Below are 18,745 nucleotides of genomic sequence, written 5' to 3' on the forward strand. Positions count from 1 at the left end.
ACTTTGGCTTTTTAAATGTTTGCCTATTGGTTTTGTCTTAACATCCCTATGGAGTAACATGAGAATCTCATCCTGCAATCCATTACACTTTGACGAGAAAAATGCCTCACTATTAACCAATTCAGTACACAAAATTTGTTATCTTCTGGTGTAGTATAGTATGTAAATACAAACTTCAAGCTTGTTGCTTGTACTGATTAAAAATCAATAAGGTGACGATCAAAAAAACAAGACGCGTGTGTCTATGACATACCACATACATCAACAACACAGGCTGCAACACAAAGGCACCCGACAAGACATTCTAGGCGTGTTTCCTGGACTAATGGACAAATTACAGCGCAATACACTTTTAGTCATGACGCACAAATACACCGCAAATGCAGATTTTAAATCCGTTATAACTACATCTCACCTGCTTAACTTAATGTAGATGTGCACAGCACGGTCTACATACCGTCAACTCACAATTGCGAATGGTTTGTCAGTACACACCAAAAATATGTGATAAACTGGTATCTTTATTGGCTTCAAGAATTGTTCTTTAATCACTTCCGCTTCAAACCACACCTCCCCAATTTACTTTTTTTTTAAAACAAGCAAATTGAGGAACAGTTCAACATTTAACTAACAAAATGTCTGTCTGTGTGGTGGTCACTTTTTAAAAAGGCAGTTAAAACGTTTCCACCATCAATTCAGTAGTTGAATTAGATGCTCAATAGAATTGACAGATGTGTTGTCTTTACTGTGAGAAACAGGCTAAAAACAAGTGCAGTCCAAGATAACAAGAGAGTAATGGTTGACACAAAGGAATGAAAAGAACCAACTGATTGCTTGGGTTAATATTTAAAGGTTCAGCACACAAACTAACCTACACTGGAGCCTTAACCAGGCCTGTTTGCAAGGCACAACTCCACAAGTGGGCCCAGATTTTCATGAAACGTTAACCGTCCCAGAGCAAGAATGCAAAGTGCCATTCATATCAAGGCCAAGACAGAGTGATCATGAGAGGCAGTGAAGGGGTGGGGAAAGGTGCACCCAGTGCAAACAAACACTTGCAAGGTTCTTGAAAAACATGTTTGACAACACAAGCACTATTGGCTAAACACACAGTGACAGGAAAGAAAAAACAGCAAATTAATTTAAAAACACCTTTTTGTAGACCGGCACCCTTTCCACTTTCTGTCTGTCCTTCAGCATAAAAGAGAGGTGCGGTCACAGGTAAACAGCCCACCTTCCAGATGGCTGCAGCATGCATCAAGACAAGACAAGACCGGACTTGCGACTAGTCTTAATCTCCCACAAGCTCGAGGCGAAGCTAGCTGCTGAACTTCTATGCACTGTTGAAGAGTTTAACAGACAAAATACAACTCCCTCAATGAGAGGTCATTGAGGAGATTCACAGCTCTTCTATTACAGGGCGAGCAGATCAGTGCTATAAACATGGTCTTAAAAGCTTATTTATACCTGATAGAGTAGAACCTCAAAATTCAGATACTGAAGAAAATGTCAGGGGAAAAATACACCTACAACTGTGAATTGAACTAGTGCAGTAAATTATATTTATGTAGCGTTTTTTTCTCTAGTGACGCAAAGCACTATATAACATTGAGAAACCCATTATCTACACTTAAGCTATATTTACCCTGGTGCGGGTGGCTACAAGAAGCAAGGTGGGTGATGTGTCTTGCCGAAGGACACAACGGCAATGAATAGGATGGCGTAAACTAGATTCAAACCAGATAGGCTAAGTTTCTGGTCGGCCACTCTACCATCTGAGACATGCCGCCCCCCATTGTCACACTTGAGGTAGGGCTGGGCGATACTCGATATATCACGGGTTTGTCTCTGTGCGATATAGAAAATGACTATATCGTGACATTCGAGTATACGTTCTCAGGCAATTGCTTTTAGCTGCGGCCATTACACTACAGGCGTTTCTCACTCTCTTGTCTCTCCTTCTCACAGAGACGTAAACAAGAGCACCTTCTTACATATGTCACACGCTGTTGCGCGTGCCAAGTCATACGCTCTCGCAGAGCAGAGAGGTAGCGGCATGGGTAACGTTAGCTGTGATGATAGCGGTGCAGTGCGAGTGGTAATACGAGAGAAAGAAGGAGCGAATGTGGTAAAAAAATTAAGGAAGAATAATTAATTCCCAAGAAAAACAGCACATGGTCCATCGTCTGGCGGTGATTTGGCTTGAAGCGGTGAGATGTCGAACAGACAACAGTAATATGTCAAGTATGCGGCAAAAGCGTTACTACAAAAAGTAGCACAAATGCTGATGTATAGCATCATTTGAAAAGTCACCTGCTTGAGAATGAAGAGTGCGCAAAACTCCTCATGTCAAAATCTCGGTTCGATGCCACACGCCCACAAAATGCCCAAGCAACCATTTACACTTTCCACTATTCCACAAAAATAGTCGACAACAGAAGGAAATAACGTCCGCAGGAACCTACCACATAGCGAAGGACATACACTATTTGATTTCCTATTATGCAGCTCCTTTTTATTTGACAGTAATCGAAATATCTTGTTTGACATCATGCAAACAAGTGCACTTTATTAGTTTTAAACTTTTGTAGTGGCGTTCTGTACAAAAAGTGCACTTTAATTTATTGTTGTTTTGATAAGTCATCTTAGTGACATCATACACAAAATTGCACTAATAGCTTGTTAAAAATGTCTGGCGATCTCGCACTTTCTGTTCTGAAATGACATGAATGTTTGTGCCACGGCTCAACTATCTAATAAATACTGTTTAGGTAAATTGACTTAGTTGTGATTTCCCTTACTGTATAAAAGTTTAAAAATGAGCATATAAAATGCAGAATGAACAAGAATGTTTTAATGAAGACAGAGAATCATCATACCGGTGTGATTATATGCATCAAGTTTTAATTCAAGGCAAAATATCGAGATATATATCGTGTATCGTGACATGGCCTAAACATATACAGATATTAATAAAAGGCCATATCGCCCAGCCCTAACAGGAGGGTTTCCGATATACGGAACTTCAGCAAATCCCATAAGGCCTTGGAAATAGTAGAAGAAGTTGAGTGCTAACATTAGCTAAAAATTATAGTTACTCGCTAGGATTAAAATTGTGCTTGTTTCAAAATGTAATCAATTCAATATTATATTTATCATGCTTATGTGAGAGACGAGTACGGAAAATACATTTAAGCTAACCGCACAACAAAGGTATGAAAGATTAAATATCTAGCTGTTTGTTCACTGCAGTCTTGCTAACGGCTGGACAGATTTTCAGGTTATGTGTTTACTTTTATATAGTATATATTACGTTGCCTAGTATAAACATGAAATGTTTACACTCACTGACAAAGTTAAAATGCAGATAGAGTGTGTTGTTATTTTGACATTTGACAGCGGTTAACTTATTTCATACTGTGAGATAGTTCATCAAAAAACAATTGCATTTTAGGCAGGAGTTTTACTACATCCTTTTTAAATGTACAGTATATCACTACTTGAAATTTAAAGAGAACCTATCATAATTTTCATATTTTCTGTTTTATGTTGTCATACTGTTGGATACTCATGTTAAACAACGCCCAAGCATCCTATTACAAGGTTCATGCATTTGGGCGTGAGTTTGCACAGTTTGATGCCTTGACCGCTGTGTTTTGAGTTGTGACGCCACAGTGAGGTGGAAGTACTTATTTGGACACAGATATAAACTATCTGCTAGAGGGGTAGGAGATACAGAACCACTGCTCCAGGCATTGAGGATGTTATGCCTGTTGCCTGCTGCCATGTGTGTTATTCACTCTAGTCTAATGCCCTCCCATTTGCTCTGATATCATTAAACAAATACTTTTGTGTTTGTCATCACAACGTTTTACACAGGAATAAACCAGTTTGAAATTAAATCAGCCACTAAACTCAGTCAGAAAAAGACAGTGACATAATGACTTGCTTTGGAGGTAACAAGACAAAGTTAAGATAAAAAATATATTTTATTCTAACACTAATGTGCGACATGCAGTAACATAAGCACTGTACAAAAACTTTTACACTAATTATTGGTCGCACAAACAAGATGACTGGCATTTATGTCTGTCACTTACAGCTGTCTTGTACACATGCACAAAAGCAGTCCGAGAGTGTTACAAACCCTGTTTCCATATGAGTTGGGAAATTGTGTTAGATGTAAATATAAACGGAATACAATGATTTGCAAATCATTTTGAACCCATATTCAGTTAAATATGCTACAAAGACAACATATTTGTTTTTCAAACTGATAAACATTTTTTTTTGCAAATAATCATTGACTTTAGAATTTGATGCCAGCAACAACTGATAAAGAAGTTGGGAAAGGTGGCAATAAATACTGATAAAGTTGAGGAATGCTCATCAAAAACTTATTTGGAGCAGGTGGGTGCCATGATTGGGTATAAAAAAAGCTTCCCAAAAAATGCTCAGTCTTTCACAAGAAAGGATGGGGCGAGGTACACCCTTTTGTCCACAACTGCGTGAGCAAATAGTCAAACAGTTTAAGAACAACGTTTCTCAAAGTGCAATTGCAAGAAATTTAGGGATTTCAACATCTACGGTCCATAATATCATCAAAAGGTTCAGAGAATCTGGAGAAATCACTCCACGTAAGCGCATGGCCGGAAACGAACATTGAATGACTGTGGCCTTAGATCCCTCAGACGGCACTGTATCAAAAACTGACATCGATCTCTCAAGGATATCACCACATGGCCTCAGGAACACTTAAGAAAACCACTGTCACTAAATACAGTTGGTCGCTACATCTGTAAGTGCAAGGTAAAGCTCTACTATGCAAAGCGTAACAACATCCAGAAACGCCGCCAGCTTCTCTGGGCCTGAGATCATCTAAGATGGACTCATGCAATGTGGAAAAGTGTTCTGTGGTCTGACGAGTCCACATTTCAAATTGTTTTTGGAAACTGTGTCCTCCTGAACAAAGAAGAAAAGAACCATCCGGATTGTTATAGGCGCAAAGTTGAAAAGCCATCATCTGTGATGGTATGGCGGTGCATTACTGCCCAAGGCATGGGTAACTTACACATCTGTGAAGGCACCATTAATGCTGAAAGGTACATACAGGTTTTGGAGCAACCTATGTTGCCATCCAAGCATCGTTATCATAGACGCCCCTGCTTATTTCAACAAGACAATGCCAAGCCACGTTTTACAACGGCGTGGCTTCATAGTAAAAGAGTGCGGGTATTAGACTGGCCTGCCTGCAGTCCAGACCTGTCTCCCAATGAAAACGTGTGGCACATTATGAAGCGTAAAAAAAGACAACTGAGAACCCTTTCTTGTGAAAGACTGAGCGTTTTTTGGGAAGCTGTTTTTATACCCAATCATGGCACCCACTCCTCTCTGAGCTGCCACCTTATCGTGGTAGAGGAGTTTGCGTGTCCCAATGATCCTAGGAGCTATGTTGTCCGGGGGCTTTATGCCCCCTGGTAGGGTCTCCCAAGGCAAACAGGTTCTAGGTGAGGGATCAGACAAAGAGCAGTTCGAAGACCTTTATGAAGAAGAAAAAACATAGACCCAGATTTCCCTCGCCCGGACGCGGGTCACCGGGGCCTCCCTCTGGAGCCAGGCCCAGAGGTGGGGCACGATGGCGAGTGCCTGGTGGCCGGGCCTGTTCGCGCACAGCCCTAAGAGGCAACGTGGGTCACCCCTCCAATGAGCTCACCACCCATAGAGGTCGGGTGCAATGTGAGCTGGGCGGCAGCCGAAGGCAGGGCACTTGGCGGTCCGATCCTCGGCTACAGAAGCTAGCTCTTGGGACGTGGAACGTCACCTCACTGGGGGGGAAAGAGCCTGAGCTAGTGCGCGAAGTTGAGAAGTTCCGGCTGGATATAGTCGGACTCACTTCGACGCAAAGCAAGGGCTCTGGAACCACTTCTCTAGAGAGGGACTGGACCCTCTTCCACTCTGGCGTTGCCGGCAGTGAGAGGCGACGGGCTGGGGTGGCAATTCTTGTTGCCCCCCGGCTCAAAGCCTGCACATTGGAGTTTAACCCGGTGGACGAAAGGGTAGCCTCCCTCCGCCTTCGGGTGGGGGGACGGGTCCTGACTGTTGTTTGTGCTTATGCACCAAGCAGCAGCTCAGAGTACCCACCCTTTTTGGGAGCACTCGAGGGAGTACTGGAAAGTGCTCCCCCGGGTGATTCCCTTGTCCTACTGGGAGACTTCAACGCTCACGTTGGCAACGACAGTGAAACCTGGAGAGGCGTGATTGGGAAGAATGGCCGCCCGGATCTGAACCCGAGTGGTGTTTTGTTATTGGACTTTAGTGCTCGTCACAGTTTGTCCATAACAAACACCATGTTCAAACATAAGGGTGTCCATATGTGCACTTGGCACCAGGACACCCTAGGCCGCAGTTCCATGATTGACTTTGTAGTTGTGTCATCGGATTTGCGGCCTTATGTTTTGGACACTCGGGTGAAGAGAGGGGCGGAGCTTTCTACCGATCACCACCTGGTGGTGAGTTGGCTGCGATGGTGGGGGAGGATGCCGGACAGACCTGGGAGGCCCAAACGCATTGTGAGGGTCTGCTGGGAACGTCTGGCAGAGTCTCCTGTCAGAGAAAGTTTCAATTCCCACCTCCGGAAGAACTTTGAACATGTCACGAGGGAGGTGCTGGACATTAAGTCCGAGTGGACCATGTTCCGCACCTCTATTGTCGAGGCGGCTGATCGGAGCTGTGGCCGCAAGGTAGTTGGTGCTTGTCGGGGCGGCAATCCTAAAACCCCTTGGTGGACACCAGCGGTGAGGGATGACGTCAAGCTGAAGAAGGAGTCCTATCGGGTCCTTTTGGCTCATAGGACTCCGGAGGCAGTGGACAGGTACCGACAGGCCAAGCGGTGTGCAGCTTCAGCAGTCGCTGAGGCAAAAACTCGGACATGGGAGGAGTTCGGCGAAGCCATGGAAAACGACTTCCGGATGGCTTCGAAGCGATTCTGGACCACCGTCCGCCGCCTCAGGAAGGGGAAGCAGTGCACTATCAACACCGTGTATGGTGCGGATGGTGTTCTGCTGACCTCGACTGCAGATGTTGTGGATAGGTGGAAGGAATACTTCGAAGACCTCCTCAATCCCACCAACACGTCTTCCGATGAGGAAGCAGTGCCTGGGGAATCTGTGGTGGACTCTCCTATTTCTGGGGCTGAGGTCGCTGAGGTAGTTAAAAAGCTCCTCGGTGGCAAGGCCCGGGGGTGGATGAGGGCCGCCCGGAGTTCCTTAAGGCTCTGGATGCTGTGGGGCTGTCTTGGTTGACAAGACTCTGCAGCATCGCGTGGACATCGGGGGGGGTACGTCTGGATTGGCAGACCGGGGTGGTGGTTCCTCTCTTTAAGAAGGGGGACCGGAGGGTGTGTTCCAACTATCGTGGGATCCCACTCCTCAGCCTTCCCGGTAAGGTTTATTCAGGTATACTGGAGAGGAGGCTACGCCGGATAGTTGAACCTCGGATTCAGGAGGAACAGTGTGGTTTTCGTCCTGGTCGTGGAACTGTGGACCAGCTCTATACTCTCCGCAGGGTTCTTGAGGGTGCATGGGAGTTTGCCCAACCAGTCTACATGTGCTTCGTGGACTTGGAGAAGGCATTCGACCGTGTCCCTCGGGAAGTCCTGTGGGGAGTGCTCAGAAAGTATGGGGTATCGGACTGTCTTATTGTGGCGGTCCGCTCCCTGTACGATCAGTGCCAGAGCTTGGTCCGCATTGCCGGCAGTAAGTCGAACACATTTCCAGTGAGGGTTGGACACCGCCAAGGCTGTCCTTTGTCACCGATTCTGTTCATAACTTTTATGGACAGAATTTCTAGGCGCAGTCAAGGCGTTGAGGGGTTCCGGTTTGGTGACCGCAGGATTAGGTCTCTGCTTTTTGCAGATGATGTGGTCTTGATGGCTTCATCTGACCGGGATCTTCAGCTCTCACTGGATCGGTTCGCAGCCGAGTGTGAAGCGACCGGAATGAGAATCAGCACCTCGAAGTCCGAGTCCATGGTTCTCGCCCGGAAAAGGGTGGAATGCCATCTCCGGGTTGGGGAGGAGACCCTGCCCCAAGTGGAGGAGTTCAAGTACCTAGGAGTCTTGTTAACGAGTGGGGGAAGAGTGGATCGTGAGATCGACAGGCGGATCGGTGCGGCGTCTTCAGTAATGCGGACGTTGTACCGATCCGTTGTGGTGAAGAAGGAGCTGAGCCGGAAGGCAAAGCTCTCAATTTACCAGTCGATCTACGTTCCCATCCTCACCTATGGTCATGAGCTTTGGGTCATGACCGAAAGGATAAGATCACGGGTACAAGCGGCCGAAATTAGTTTCCTCCGCCGTGTGGCGGGGCTCTCCCTTAGAGATAGGGTGAGAAGCTCTGCCATCCGGAAGGAACTCAAAGTAAAGCCGCTGCTCCTTCACATCGAGAGGAGCCAGATGAGGTGGTTCGGGCATCTGGTCAGGATGCCACCCGAACGCCTCCCTAGGGAGGTGTTTAGGGCACGTCCAACCGGTAGAAGGCCACGGGGAAGACCCAGGACACGTTGGGATGACTATGTCTCCCGGCTGGCCTGGGAAGGCCTCGGGATCCCCCGGGAAGAGCTAGACAAAGTGGCTGGGGAGAGGGAAGTCTGGGTTTCCCTGCTTAGGCTGTTTCCCCCGCGACCCGACCTCGGATAAGCGGAAGAAGATGGATGGATGGATCATGGCACCCACCTGTTTCCAATTAGCCTGTATACCTGTGGGATGTTCTAAATAAGTGTTTGATTAGCATTCCTCAACATTATCAGTATTTATTGCCACCATTCCCAACTTCTTTGTCACGTGTTGCTGGCATCAAATTCTAAAGTTAATGATTTATTTGCAAAAGAAAAAAAATATTTATCAGTTTTAACATCAAATATGTTGTCTTTGTAACATATTCAACCTAAAGTGGGTTGAAAATGATTTTCAAATTATTGTATTCCGTTTATATTTACATCTAACACAATTTCCCAACTCATATGGAAAAATACGACAATCGGACTATTGAACGACTGAAGCTCTACATAAAACGAGAATGGGAAGGATTCCCACTTTCAAAGCTTCAACAATTAGTTTCCTCAGTTCCTAAAAGTTTGAGTGTTGTTAAAAGAAAAGGTGATGTAACAGAGTGGTGAACATGCCCTTTCCCAACTACTTTGGCACATGTTGCAGCCATGAAATTCTAAGTTAATTATCATTTGCAAAAAAAAAACAAAGTTTATGAGTTTGAACTACAAATATCTTGTCTTTGTAGCGCATTCAATTGAATATGGGTTGAAAAGGATTTGCAAATCATTGTAGGCACCAGCGCCCCCCGCGACCCTAAAGGGAATAATCGGTAGAAAATGGATGGATGTATGTAGTCCGTTTATATTTACACCAAACACAATTTCCCAACTCATATGAAAACGGGGTTTGTAGAATAACCTTCACAAGCTTTGATGTGAGAAAGCAACTCAGCAGCTTATGTCAATACAGCAGCATAAGGTTATTGCCTCTCTCTCATCAATGCGCCACTAAATGTAGGTCCTTAATGTTAGCACTTAAGATAACGATATCGCTAATGCTTGGTTAATACTCAGGTCACAGGATGTAAATGGAGTACTGATGGCAATTTTTGTATGGTTATTTTTGGGGTTTTATAGTCACAATTGATGCAGTGACATCATGGCTCCACTGTAAGCAGACTTTTTATTTCTGTGTTACAATGTATTTTAAAAAGACGCCTTTTCGTCGCTCATCATGATTGTAAATTGCAGGCAAAATTCAAAAACAAAGTGCAGTTCCCCTTTAAACTTTTGACGTGTCGCAGGCTAGACTGAAGTCATAGTTTGTACAACCCTGGTTTAAATGCTAAAACACTCCCTAAAAACACTTACTGTGCAGTCAAAAGTGGTTTTATGATGACTTGGATTATGTTGTGCATGGAATGTTGAAATGTATTTCATAGTTGCCAAAAATGCTGATGACTCAAGGCAATTTAGCTCCTTAAAGAGGAACTGCACCTTTTTTAAACGTTGACTAGCATTCACAATGCTTATGTAAGACAAGCACATATTTTTCTTTATCTTTATGAATTCTAACTCGTAAATAAATATGAGCAGAATTTAGCTTTCAATGGAGTCTATGGGAGTCGCTCTGTTATGCCCTTAAAAAACATCCAAACACCTCCATCAGGGTTTTATGTGCATGCTGTAGGTATATATGTAATGTAGTAGTAGGTCAGGTCAGTTCTTATCCCTGCTACTGGTAAAATGTAACCCAGTACAACCTGCCGCATGGGTAGATGGGACCCGTTAGCCCAGTAAGGTGACCCATCTAGGAGAAGGTAAACTCCAATCCAAAACCGCCACTGCCTTGTGGTATACCTTTCTTGGGGAAGGCTTCGGGAGTAAACCCTGAGGAAAAAATCAGGAGACGGAGTCCCTAAGGTGGTCCACTGCTGGCTACAGCGGTGCACTGGCAACTCCTGCGACACTGTTGGTGCCAAATTGTACCAGCTCTTGCTGCTCCTTTGGATCCATCATCAGTGTGAAGAGGGGGGTCCTGCTGCATGGGCAACAGCTTGACCTCCATACTACTCTGCCCTGGCTTGCGCCCTGGAGAGGTCACTCCAGCCTCGTGTCATAGCGTGGAAACAACAAACGGGAAGCAACAGTCTACCGGTTATAAGCTACAATGCTCGATTGGCGTAGAGCATAGCGCCAGGGGTTGCTTCCGACGGTGGGAGAGATCCTTGAATTTCATTAGACAGCTACTGCCCGCCTTAAGCTGGGCAGCCCCCAGCCAATTAGGTGCTGTCCCGCCACAGTCTGCCTTCCTCATTGGGTGCATGGGGATTAGGTAAAACAGACAAGCAGACTGTAAGACCTGCACCAAGCAAGAAACAAAGTATGAAAAACAGGTGCCCAGTCCTAAAACTGGGAAGCTGGAATGTCCGGACTATGACACCCGGACACTCAAATGATCTCCAACACATCAGTGATGCAAGAAAAACGGCTGTCATTAACAATGAGCTACTGAGACTCCAGGTAGACATAGCTGCATTGCAAGAGACCCGCCTAGCCGACTCGGGAACCCTCAAGGAGAAAGACTTTACCTTCTTCTGGCAAGGAAAGAGTGCCGGAGACCGCAGAGAGCATGGAGTTGGATTCGCTGTCAGGAACACCTTGTTAAAGATGGTTGAACCAGGTGACAAAGGATCGGAACGCCTGATGACACTCCATCTCCACACCTCTGATGTCCCAGTGACCCTAGTCTGTGCCTATGCCCCCACTCTAACGTCTACAGCAGAAGTTAAGGACACATTTTATGCCAACTTGAATGACGTCATCAAGAACATCCCCCCGAAGGAACATCTCCTCATCCTCGGTGATTTCAATGCGAGAGTGGGAGCTGACCATGACTCATGGCCTTCCTGTCTTGGACACTTCGGAGTTGGCAAAGTCAATGAGAACGGGCAACGGCTACTGGAGTTGTGTTCCTACCATAACCTTTGCGTGACCAACTCCTACTTTCAGATGAAACCACAGCACAAGGTGACATGGCGCCATCCCCGCTCAAAGCATTGGCATCAGCTAGACATGATCCTGATCCGAAAAGCCAACCTCAAGTTTGTGCTCGTTACTCGTAGTTACCACAGCGCAGACTGCGACACCGACCATTCACTTGTCTGTTGCAAGATCAAGCTACAACCAAAAATTTTTCAAAACTCCAAACAGAAAGGCAAACCCCGCATTGATTCCACCAGCATGCATCTTCCAGAGAAAGTAGAAGAGTTTGCCAAGTCCCTCAACAACATCCTGTCTGAAGAACACCAGCACTACTCTGCCTCCGAGAAATAGGGCCACCTCAGGGAGGCTATTCAGAAAACAGCCCTTGCAACATTTGGGAGGAAGATCTTCATAAACAACGACTGGTTTGTTGCCAAGTCCAGCGAGATGACCCCTGTCATTGAAGCAAAGCGTGCTGCCCTTACTGAATACAAACGCTCCCCGAATGAGAAGTCCCTGCAAGCACTGAGAATTACAAGAAGCAAAGTGCAACAGACTGCAAGACATTGTGCCAATGAATACTGGCAACAACTCAGTGAATCCATCCAGTCTGCAGCTACCTCAGGTAACATCAGAGGGATGTACGAGGGCATAAAGGCTGCTCTGGGCCCAACACAGAGCAAAACAGCCCCCCTAAAGACCACCAGCGGGGAAGTTATCACTGACAAGGGCAAGCAGTTGGACAGATGGGTAGAGCACTATTCAGAACTCTACTCCAGAGAGAACACTGTAGTCGCCTCAGCCCTTGATGCCATTGAACAGCTGCCCATCATTGAGGAATTAGATGCTGAACCAACACTTGCTGAACTTCACAAAGCGATCGACAGCTTAGCGATTGGCAAAGCACCTGGTACTGATGGCATCCCCCCAGATCTCATCAAGCGCTGTAAAGACACCCTCCTGCAGCCTTTGCATGATGTCCTCTGCCAGTGCTGGAAAGAGGGAGCCGTGCCGCAGGACATGAGAGATGCCAAGATTGTCACCCTTTACAAAAATAAGGGCGACAGGAGCGACTGTAACAATTACAGGGGCATCTCCCTCTTGAATATAGTAGGAAAACTCTATGCCCGTGTCGTGCTTGTGCGCCTTCAGACTCTTGCTGAGCGCGTTTACCCGGAATCTCAATGCGGCTTTCGCGCCAAGCGCTCTACAGTGGACATGATATTCTCCCTACGCCAACTTCAGGAGAAATGCAGGGAACAACAGAAGCCCCTGTACATATCCTTCATTGACCTGACCAAGGCTTTCGACCTGGTTAGCAGAGAAGGGCTCTTCAGCATCCTACCCAAGATTGGATGCCCTCCAAAGCTCCATAGTCTCATTAGATCTTTCCATGACGACATGAAGGCAACCATCCAGTATGAGGGTAGCATATCCAACCCATTTCACATTAAGAGCGGAGTCAAACAAGGTTGCGTCCTTGCTCCTACCCTTTTCGGTATCTTCTTTGCCCTGCTCATCAAACATGCTTTTGGGACTGCAACAGAAGGGGTTTATCTACGTACAAGATCTGACGGCCGACTTTTCAACCTAGCCCGTCTTAAAGCAAGGACCAAAGTCCGTGAGACAACCATCCGGGACCTGCTCTTTGCGGATGATGCCGCCGTCATTTCGCACACTGAACCAGAACTCCAGTGCCTTATGGACAGATTCTCCCAGGCCTGCAAAGACTTTGGGCTTTCCATCAGCCTAAACAAGACCAATGTGCTGAGTCAGGAAGTGGACACTCCACCAGCCATCACAATTGATAAGCACCAACTCAAAATAGTACACCAATTTACTTACCTGGGATCCACCATCAGTGACAATCTGTCCCTTGATAGTGAGATCAACAAACGTATCGGCAAAGCTGCCACAACCCTAGGGCGCCTCACAACCCGCGTCTGGGAGAACCGGAAGCTGACAACTCCTACCAAGATGGCAGTGTACAACGCCTGCATTGTCAGCACTCTTCTCTACGGCAGCGAAACATGGACAACATACTCCAAACAGGAGCGCAAACTGAACACCTTCCACATGCGCTGCCTTCGCCGCATCCTCGGCATCCATTGGAGTGACAAGGTGACGAATGCCCAAGTCCTCCAACGCGCTGGTCTTCCTACCATGTTCACGCTGCTCAGACAACGCAGGCTGCGTTGGCTCGGCCACGTGTGCCGTATGGAGGATGGACGTATCCCAAAGGACATCCTGTATGGCGAACTTGCCTCTGGCAAGAGATCTGTTGGCCGGCCGAAACTGCGCTTCAAAGATATCTGCAAGCGGGACATGAAAGCTCTGTACATAAACACTGAACATTGGGAAGAAGTAGCGGCTGGCCGCAGCAAATGGCGCAGTGTCCTTCACAAACAGCTGAAGACTGGCGAGGAAAAGATCCATGCCACAGCCAATGAAAAAAGAACCAAGCGGAAGACAAGCACTCCTGCAGTTGCGCCTTCCAGCTACATCTGCAGTAAATGCGGCCGTGTTTGCCTCTCCCACATCGGACTCATCAGCCACAGCAGGCGTTGTCGCTGAGTTTAAACTTGACCTCTGGACTGGCGCAGTATCCATAGTCGTTACGACTGACGGAGGCCTTTGAATGTAGTAACATATTCATAATATTTACTTATTTTTCTCAATTTAAGCATACACATTAATTTCACAAATGTGTCACGTTTGATCTTTCCTCCAACAACAACCCTGATTATTACTCACTGCAGACTTCATGAGACAACAAACATAACAAAACATCACTTACTGTAAAAACCCCGTTTCTATATGAGTTGTGAAATTGTGTTACATATAAATATAAACTGAATACAATGATTTGCAAATCATTTTCAACCCGTATTCAGTTGAATATGCTACAAAGACAACATATTTGATGTTTAAACTGATTAACATTTTTTTTGTGCAAATAATCATTAACTTTAAAATTTGATGCCAGCAACATGTGACAAAGAAGTTGGGAAAGGTGGCAATAAATACTGATAAAGTTGAGAAATGCTCATCAAACACTTATTTGGAACATCCCACAGGTGTGCAGGCTAATTGGGAACAGGTGGGTGCCATGATTGGGTACAAAAGCAGCTTCCATGAAATGCTAAGTAATTCACAAACAAAGATGGAGCGAGGGTCACCAATTTGTAAGCAAATTGTTGAACAGTTTTAGAACAACATTTCTCAACAAGCTATTGCGAGGAATTTAGGGATTTTACCATCTATGGTTCAGAGGATCTGGAGAAATCACTGCACGTAAGCGATGATAATACGGACCTTTGATACCTCTCAGGCGATATTGCATCAAAAACCAACATCGGTGTGTAAAGGATATCACCACATGGGCTCAGGAACACTTCATAAAACCACCGTCAGTAACTACAGTTGGTTGCTACATCTGTAAGTGCAAGTTAAAACTCTGCTTAGGAAAGCAAAACCCATTTATCAACAACACCAAGGAACCCCGCTGGCTTCGCTGGCCCCGAGCTCATCTAAGATGGACTGATGCAAAGTGGAAAAGTGTTCTGTGGTCTGACGAGTCCACATTTCAAATTATTTTTGGAAACTGTAGACGTGGTGTCCTCCGGAACAAAGAGGAAAGTAACCATCCGGATTGTTATAGGCAAAAAGTTCAAAATCCAGCATCTGTGATAGTATGGGGGTTTATTAGTGCCCAAGGCATGGGTAACTTACACATCTGTGAAGGCACCATTAATGCTGAATGGTCCATACAGGTTTTGGAGCAACATATGTTGTCATCCAAGCAACGCTATCATGGACGCCCGTGCTTATTTCAGCAAGACAATGCCAAGCCACGTGTTACAACAGCGTGGCTTTGTAGTAAAAGAGTGCGGGTACTTTCCTGGCCCGCCTGCAGTCCAGACCAGTCTCCCATCGAAAATGTGTGGCGCATTATGAAGCTTAAAATACGACAGCGGAGACCCCGGACTGTTGAACGACTGAAGCTCTACATAAAACAAAAATGGGAAAGAATTCCCCTTCAAAGCTTCAACAATTAGTTTATTCAGTTCTCAAACGTTTATTGAGTGTTGTTAAAAGAAAAGGTGATGTAACACAGTGGTGTACATGCCCTTTCCTAACTACTTTGGCACGTGTTGCAGCCATGAAATTATAAGGTAATTATTATTTGCAAAAAAAAATAAAGTTTATGTGTTTGAACATCAAATATGTTGTCTTTGTAGTGCATTCAACTGAAAATGGGTTGAAAAGGATTTGCAAATCATTGTATTCCGTTTATATTTACATCTAACACAATTTCCCAACCCACATGGAAACGGGGTTTGTACAATGATGTTACTACAGTCCTGTTTCGATGAAGAATGACTCAAAGTCTTGTGAAAGGTAAAAAAAATAAAAAATAAAAGGTGGCCGCAAACCAGTGTCTTTTTCTCCATCTACGGATCTTAATTGGCTGTCAAAGTTGACCAACTTCTCAGTTTGTCCACATCATGTTACTCTCCCAGTGAGAGACATGATTTTGATCTAGAATTAACTTTCACAAGCTTCGATGCGAGAAAGCAGCTCAGCAGCTCATGTCAATACAACAACATACGGTAGTTGCTGTATCAAGGTCCTTAATGTTAGCGCTTATTTGGGGTGTGGGAAAAAATCGATTCGAATACGAATCACGATTCTCACGTTGTGCAATTCAGAATTGATTCTCTTTTCTTTTTTTAAATTGATTTTTTATTTTTTATTATTATTATTTATTTATTTTTTATCAATCCAACAAACCAATACACAGCAATACCATAAAAATGCAATCCAATTCTAAAACCAAACCTGACCCAGCAACACTCAGAACTGCAATAAACAGAGCAATTGAGGAGACACAAACACGACACAGAACAAACCAAAAGTAGTGAAACAAAAATGAATATTATCAACAACAGTATCACTATTAGTTATAATTTCAGCATAGCAGTGATTAAAAATCCCTCATTGAGATTATCATTAGACTTTTATAAAAATAAAAAAAATAAAAACAATAGTGTCACAGTGGCTTACACTTGCATCGCATCTCATAAGCTTGACAACACACTGTGTCCAATGTTTTCATAAAGATAAAATAAGTCATATTTTTGGTTCGTTTAGTAGTTAAAACAAATTTACATTATTGCAATCAGTTGATAAAACATTGTCCTTTACAATTATAAAAGCTTTAAAAAATATATATATACTACTCTGCTAGCATGTCAGCAGACTGGGGTAGATCCTGCTGAAATCTTATGTATTGAATGAATACAGAATAGTTTTGAATCGGAAAAATATCGTTTTTGAATAGAGAATCGCGTTGAATCCCCTCCAAAAATATTGATATATAATCGAATTGCGACCCCAAGAATCGATATTGAATCGAATCGTAGGACACCCAAAGATTCGCAGCGCTCGCGCTTAAGATAACTATGTCGCTAATGCTTGGTTAATACTCAGGTCACGAGATGTAAATGGAGTACTGTTGGAACTTTTTGTATGGTTATTTATTGGGATTTATGGTCGGAATTGACACAGTGACGTCACAGCTCCATGGTAAGCAGACTTTTATTTCTGTGTATTTAAAAAAGACATGTTTTTGTCGCTCATCATGATTGTGAATTGTAGGCAAAATTCAAAAACAAAGTGCAGTACTGCCAGTACCCCTTTAAACTTGTGACGTCTCACGGGCCAGACTGAAGACATAACTTGGACACCCCTGGTTTGAATGCTAAAACACTACCTCTGCAGTCAAAAGTGGTTTTATGATGACTTGGATTATGTTGTGCCTTTAAAGTTGAATTCTAGCTTTAAATAGACTCACCTCTTGGAGAACTTTATCTAGGGGTTCTGCATTGACGATGTCCTCTAAGGTGAGGCCTGTGTCCTCCTTGCACTGGTCTGTTAGCTCCAAAGAGTCTGGCTTGACAAGACATCTATGAAGTTTGCCCACCTGGATGGAACAAGGATTTAGCATTGCAAGGTGCACAAACTAATCAATAAGAAGTCGCCCTGCCATGTACGAGAAAACAGACATCCCACCATAAATAACAATGATAACGTAGTCGTATTGACATGTCAAACCAAAAAGGTGTGTTTATTTCTCGAATGCCGCATTCAGCCGCACACCTGGCGAGAGGGTGAGCTAACGAGCTAGCATTAGCACACACCGTGTTGATTTTTAAATGTCAACAACACCAGCTCAGACATTAAACCAAAATGAATAAAAAAAAAACAACAACAAAAAACACACAAACGTAAGAAACCGTACGAACGAACATACCTTTTTCTCACGTAGGTCCACAATTTGCCACACCAAGAGAATTATTTCCCTCTCATCCGAACCCAGTTTACCCCCATTTGCACCAGCTGTTGCCCCAAAGAACACCACCAGAGTATCACTGTGCGAAGCCATCAGGGACCACAAGGGGTAAAAACTACAATTAAAGCAAAAGAGTCAAATAAAAACAACACTAGGGTTTCACCTTTTTTCCAAGTGATAAGAGGAGCGAACAATTGAGGAGAGAGAGAAAAAAAGAAGGGGAGATTATTTTCAGAGGGTAGCCACGAAGGAGTTTGCGAACCAGTCACTCTACCTGTTGCTGTACTTGACAGAGCTCTATCCAGAGATACTGGTTAGACTGGTAAAGAAGGGTTGAAATCCGTCGTTCTTTCACGCCAACTCCATAGCAAATCCTGCGTGAGGTTTTTTTTTCTTTTTCTTTTTCTTTTTTTTCTTAGTTACCTGTGTGACTCAGCCCCCAGCACCAGCCGAGTCTTCAAAGCCTTCTCCTATTGGCTATTTGCCAAAGGTGAGGGCGGGACTATGAGGCGGATGTTGCAATCTGATTCGTCAGTGGCGTTTTAATCAGGAAGTGGTATGACAGGACATCCATGAAGCATACACAAGGAATGTGGCAGATCACAGAAAGTAACTGGAGGTAGACAATGTATATCGAATCTGCTTGTAATTGGGTCAAAATCAAGATAATCTGACCATTTCTGATTGATGCTTTTTGCATATTAAAGTATCGAAAACATGATGGAACTGCTGAATCAATCTGTTTCTGCTGGGATAATTTAAACACAGCAATTAAAGATTCAAAATCAAATGCAATATTAACAAAAAAACAATAAAAGAGTAGATAGATAAATAGATGAATGGATAGATAGATAGATA

At 44.3% G+C, this 18,745-nt stretch overlaps 1 protein-coding gene across 4 annotated transcripts in view; it reads right to left on the reverse strand.

The window, feature by feature from the left end:
• esrp2 (epithelial splicing regulatory protein 2) overlaps positions 1–18,331 on the reverse strand; it is a 51,868-nt gene extending 33,537 nt beyond the window's left edge. For 2 of the 4 annotated variants that reach the window (XM_061878700.1, XM_061878727.1), the window contains exons 1-2: positions 17,849–18,155; positions 17,390–17,518 (exon numbers count right to left, since the gene is read on the reverse strand). In XM_061878700.1, coding sequence (XP_061734684.1) covers positions 17,390–17,518; positions 17,849–17,980 — 261 coding nt within the window. In that variant the 5' untranslated portion in view covers positions 17,981–18,155. The other 2 variants (XM_061878717.1, XM_061878709.1) reach the window with 2 other exon arrangements.
• Between the last annotated feature and the right edge of the window lie 414 nt (positions 18,332–18,745).

Source organism: Nerophis ophidion, linkage group LG02 (genome assembly GCF_033978795.1).
Source record: "Nerophis ophidion isolate RoL-2023_Sa linkage group LG02, RoL_Noph_v1.0, whole genome shotgun sequence".
Lineage (NCBI taxonomy): Eukaryota > Metazoa > Chordata > Actinopteri > Syngnathiformes > Syngnathidae > Nerophis > Nerophis ophidion.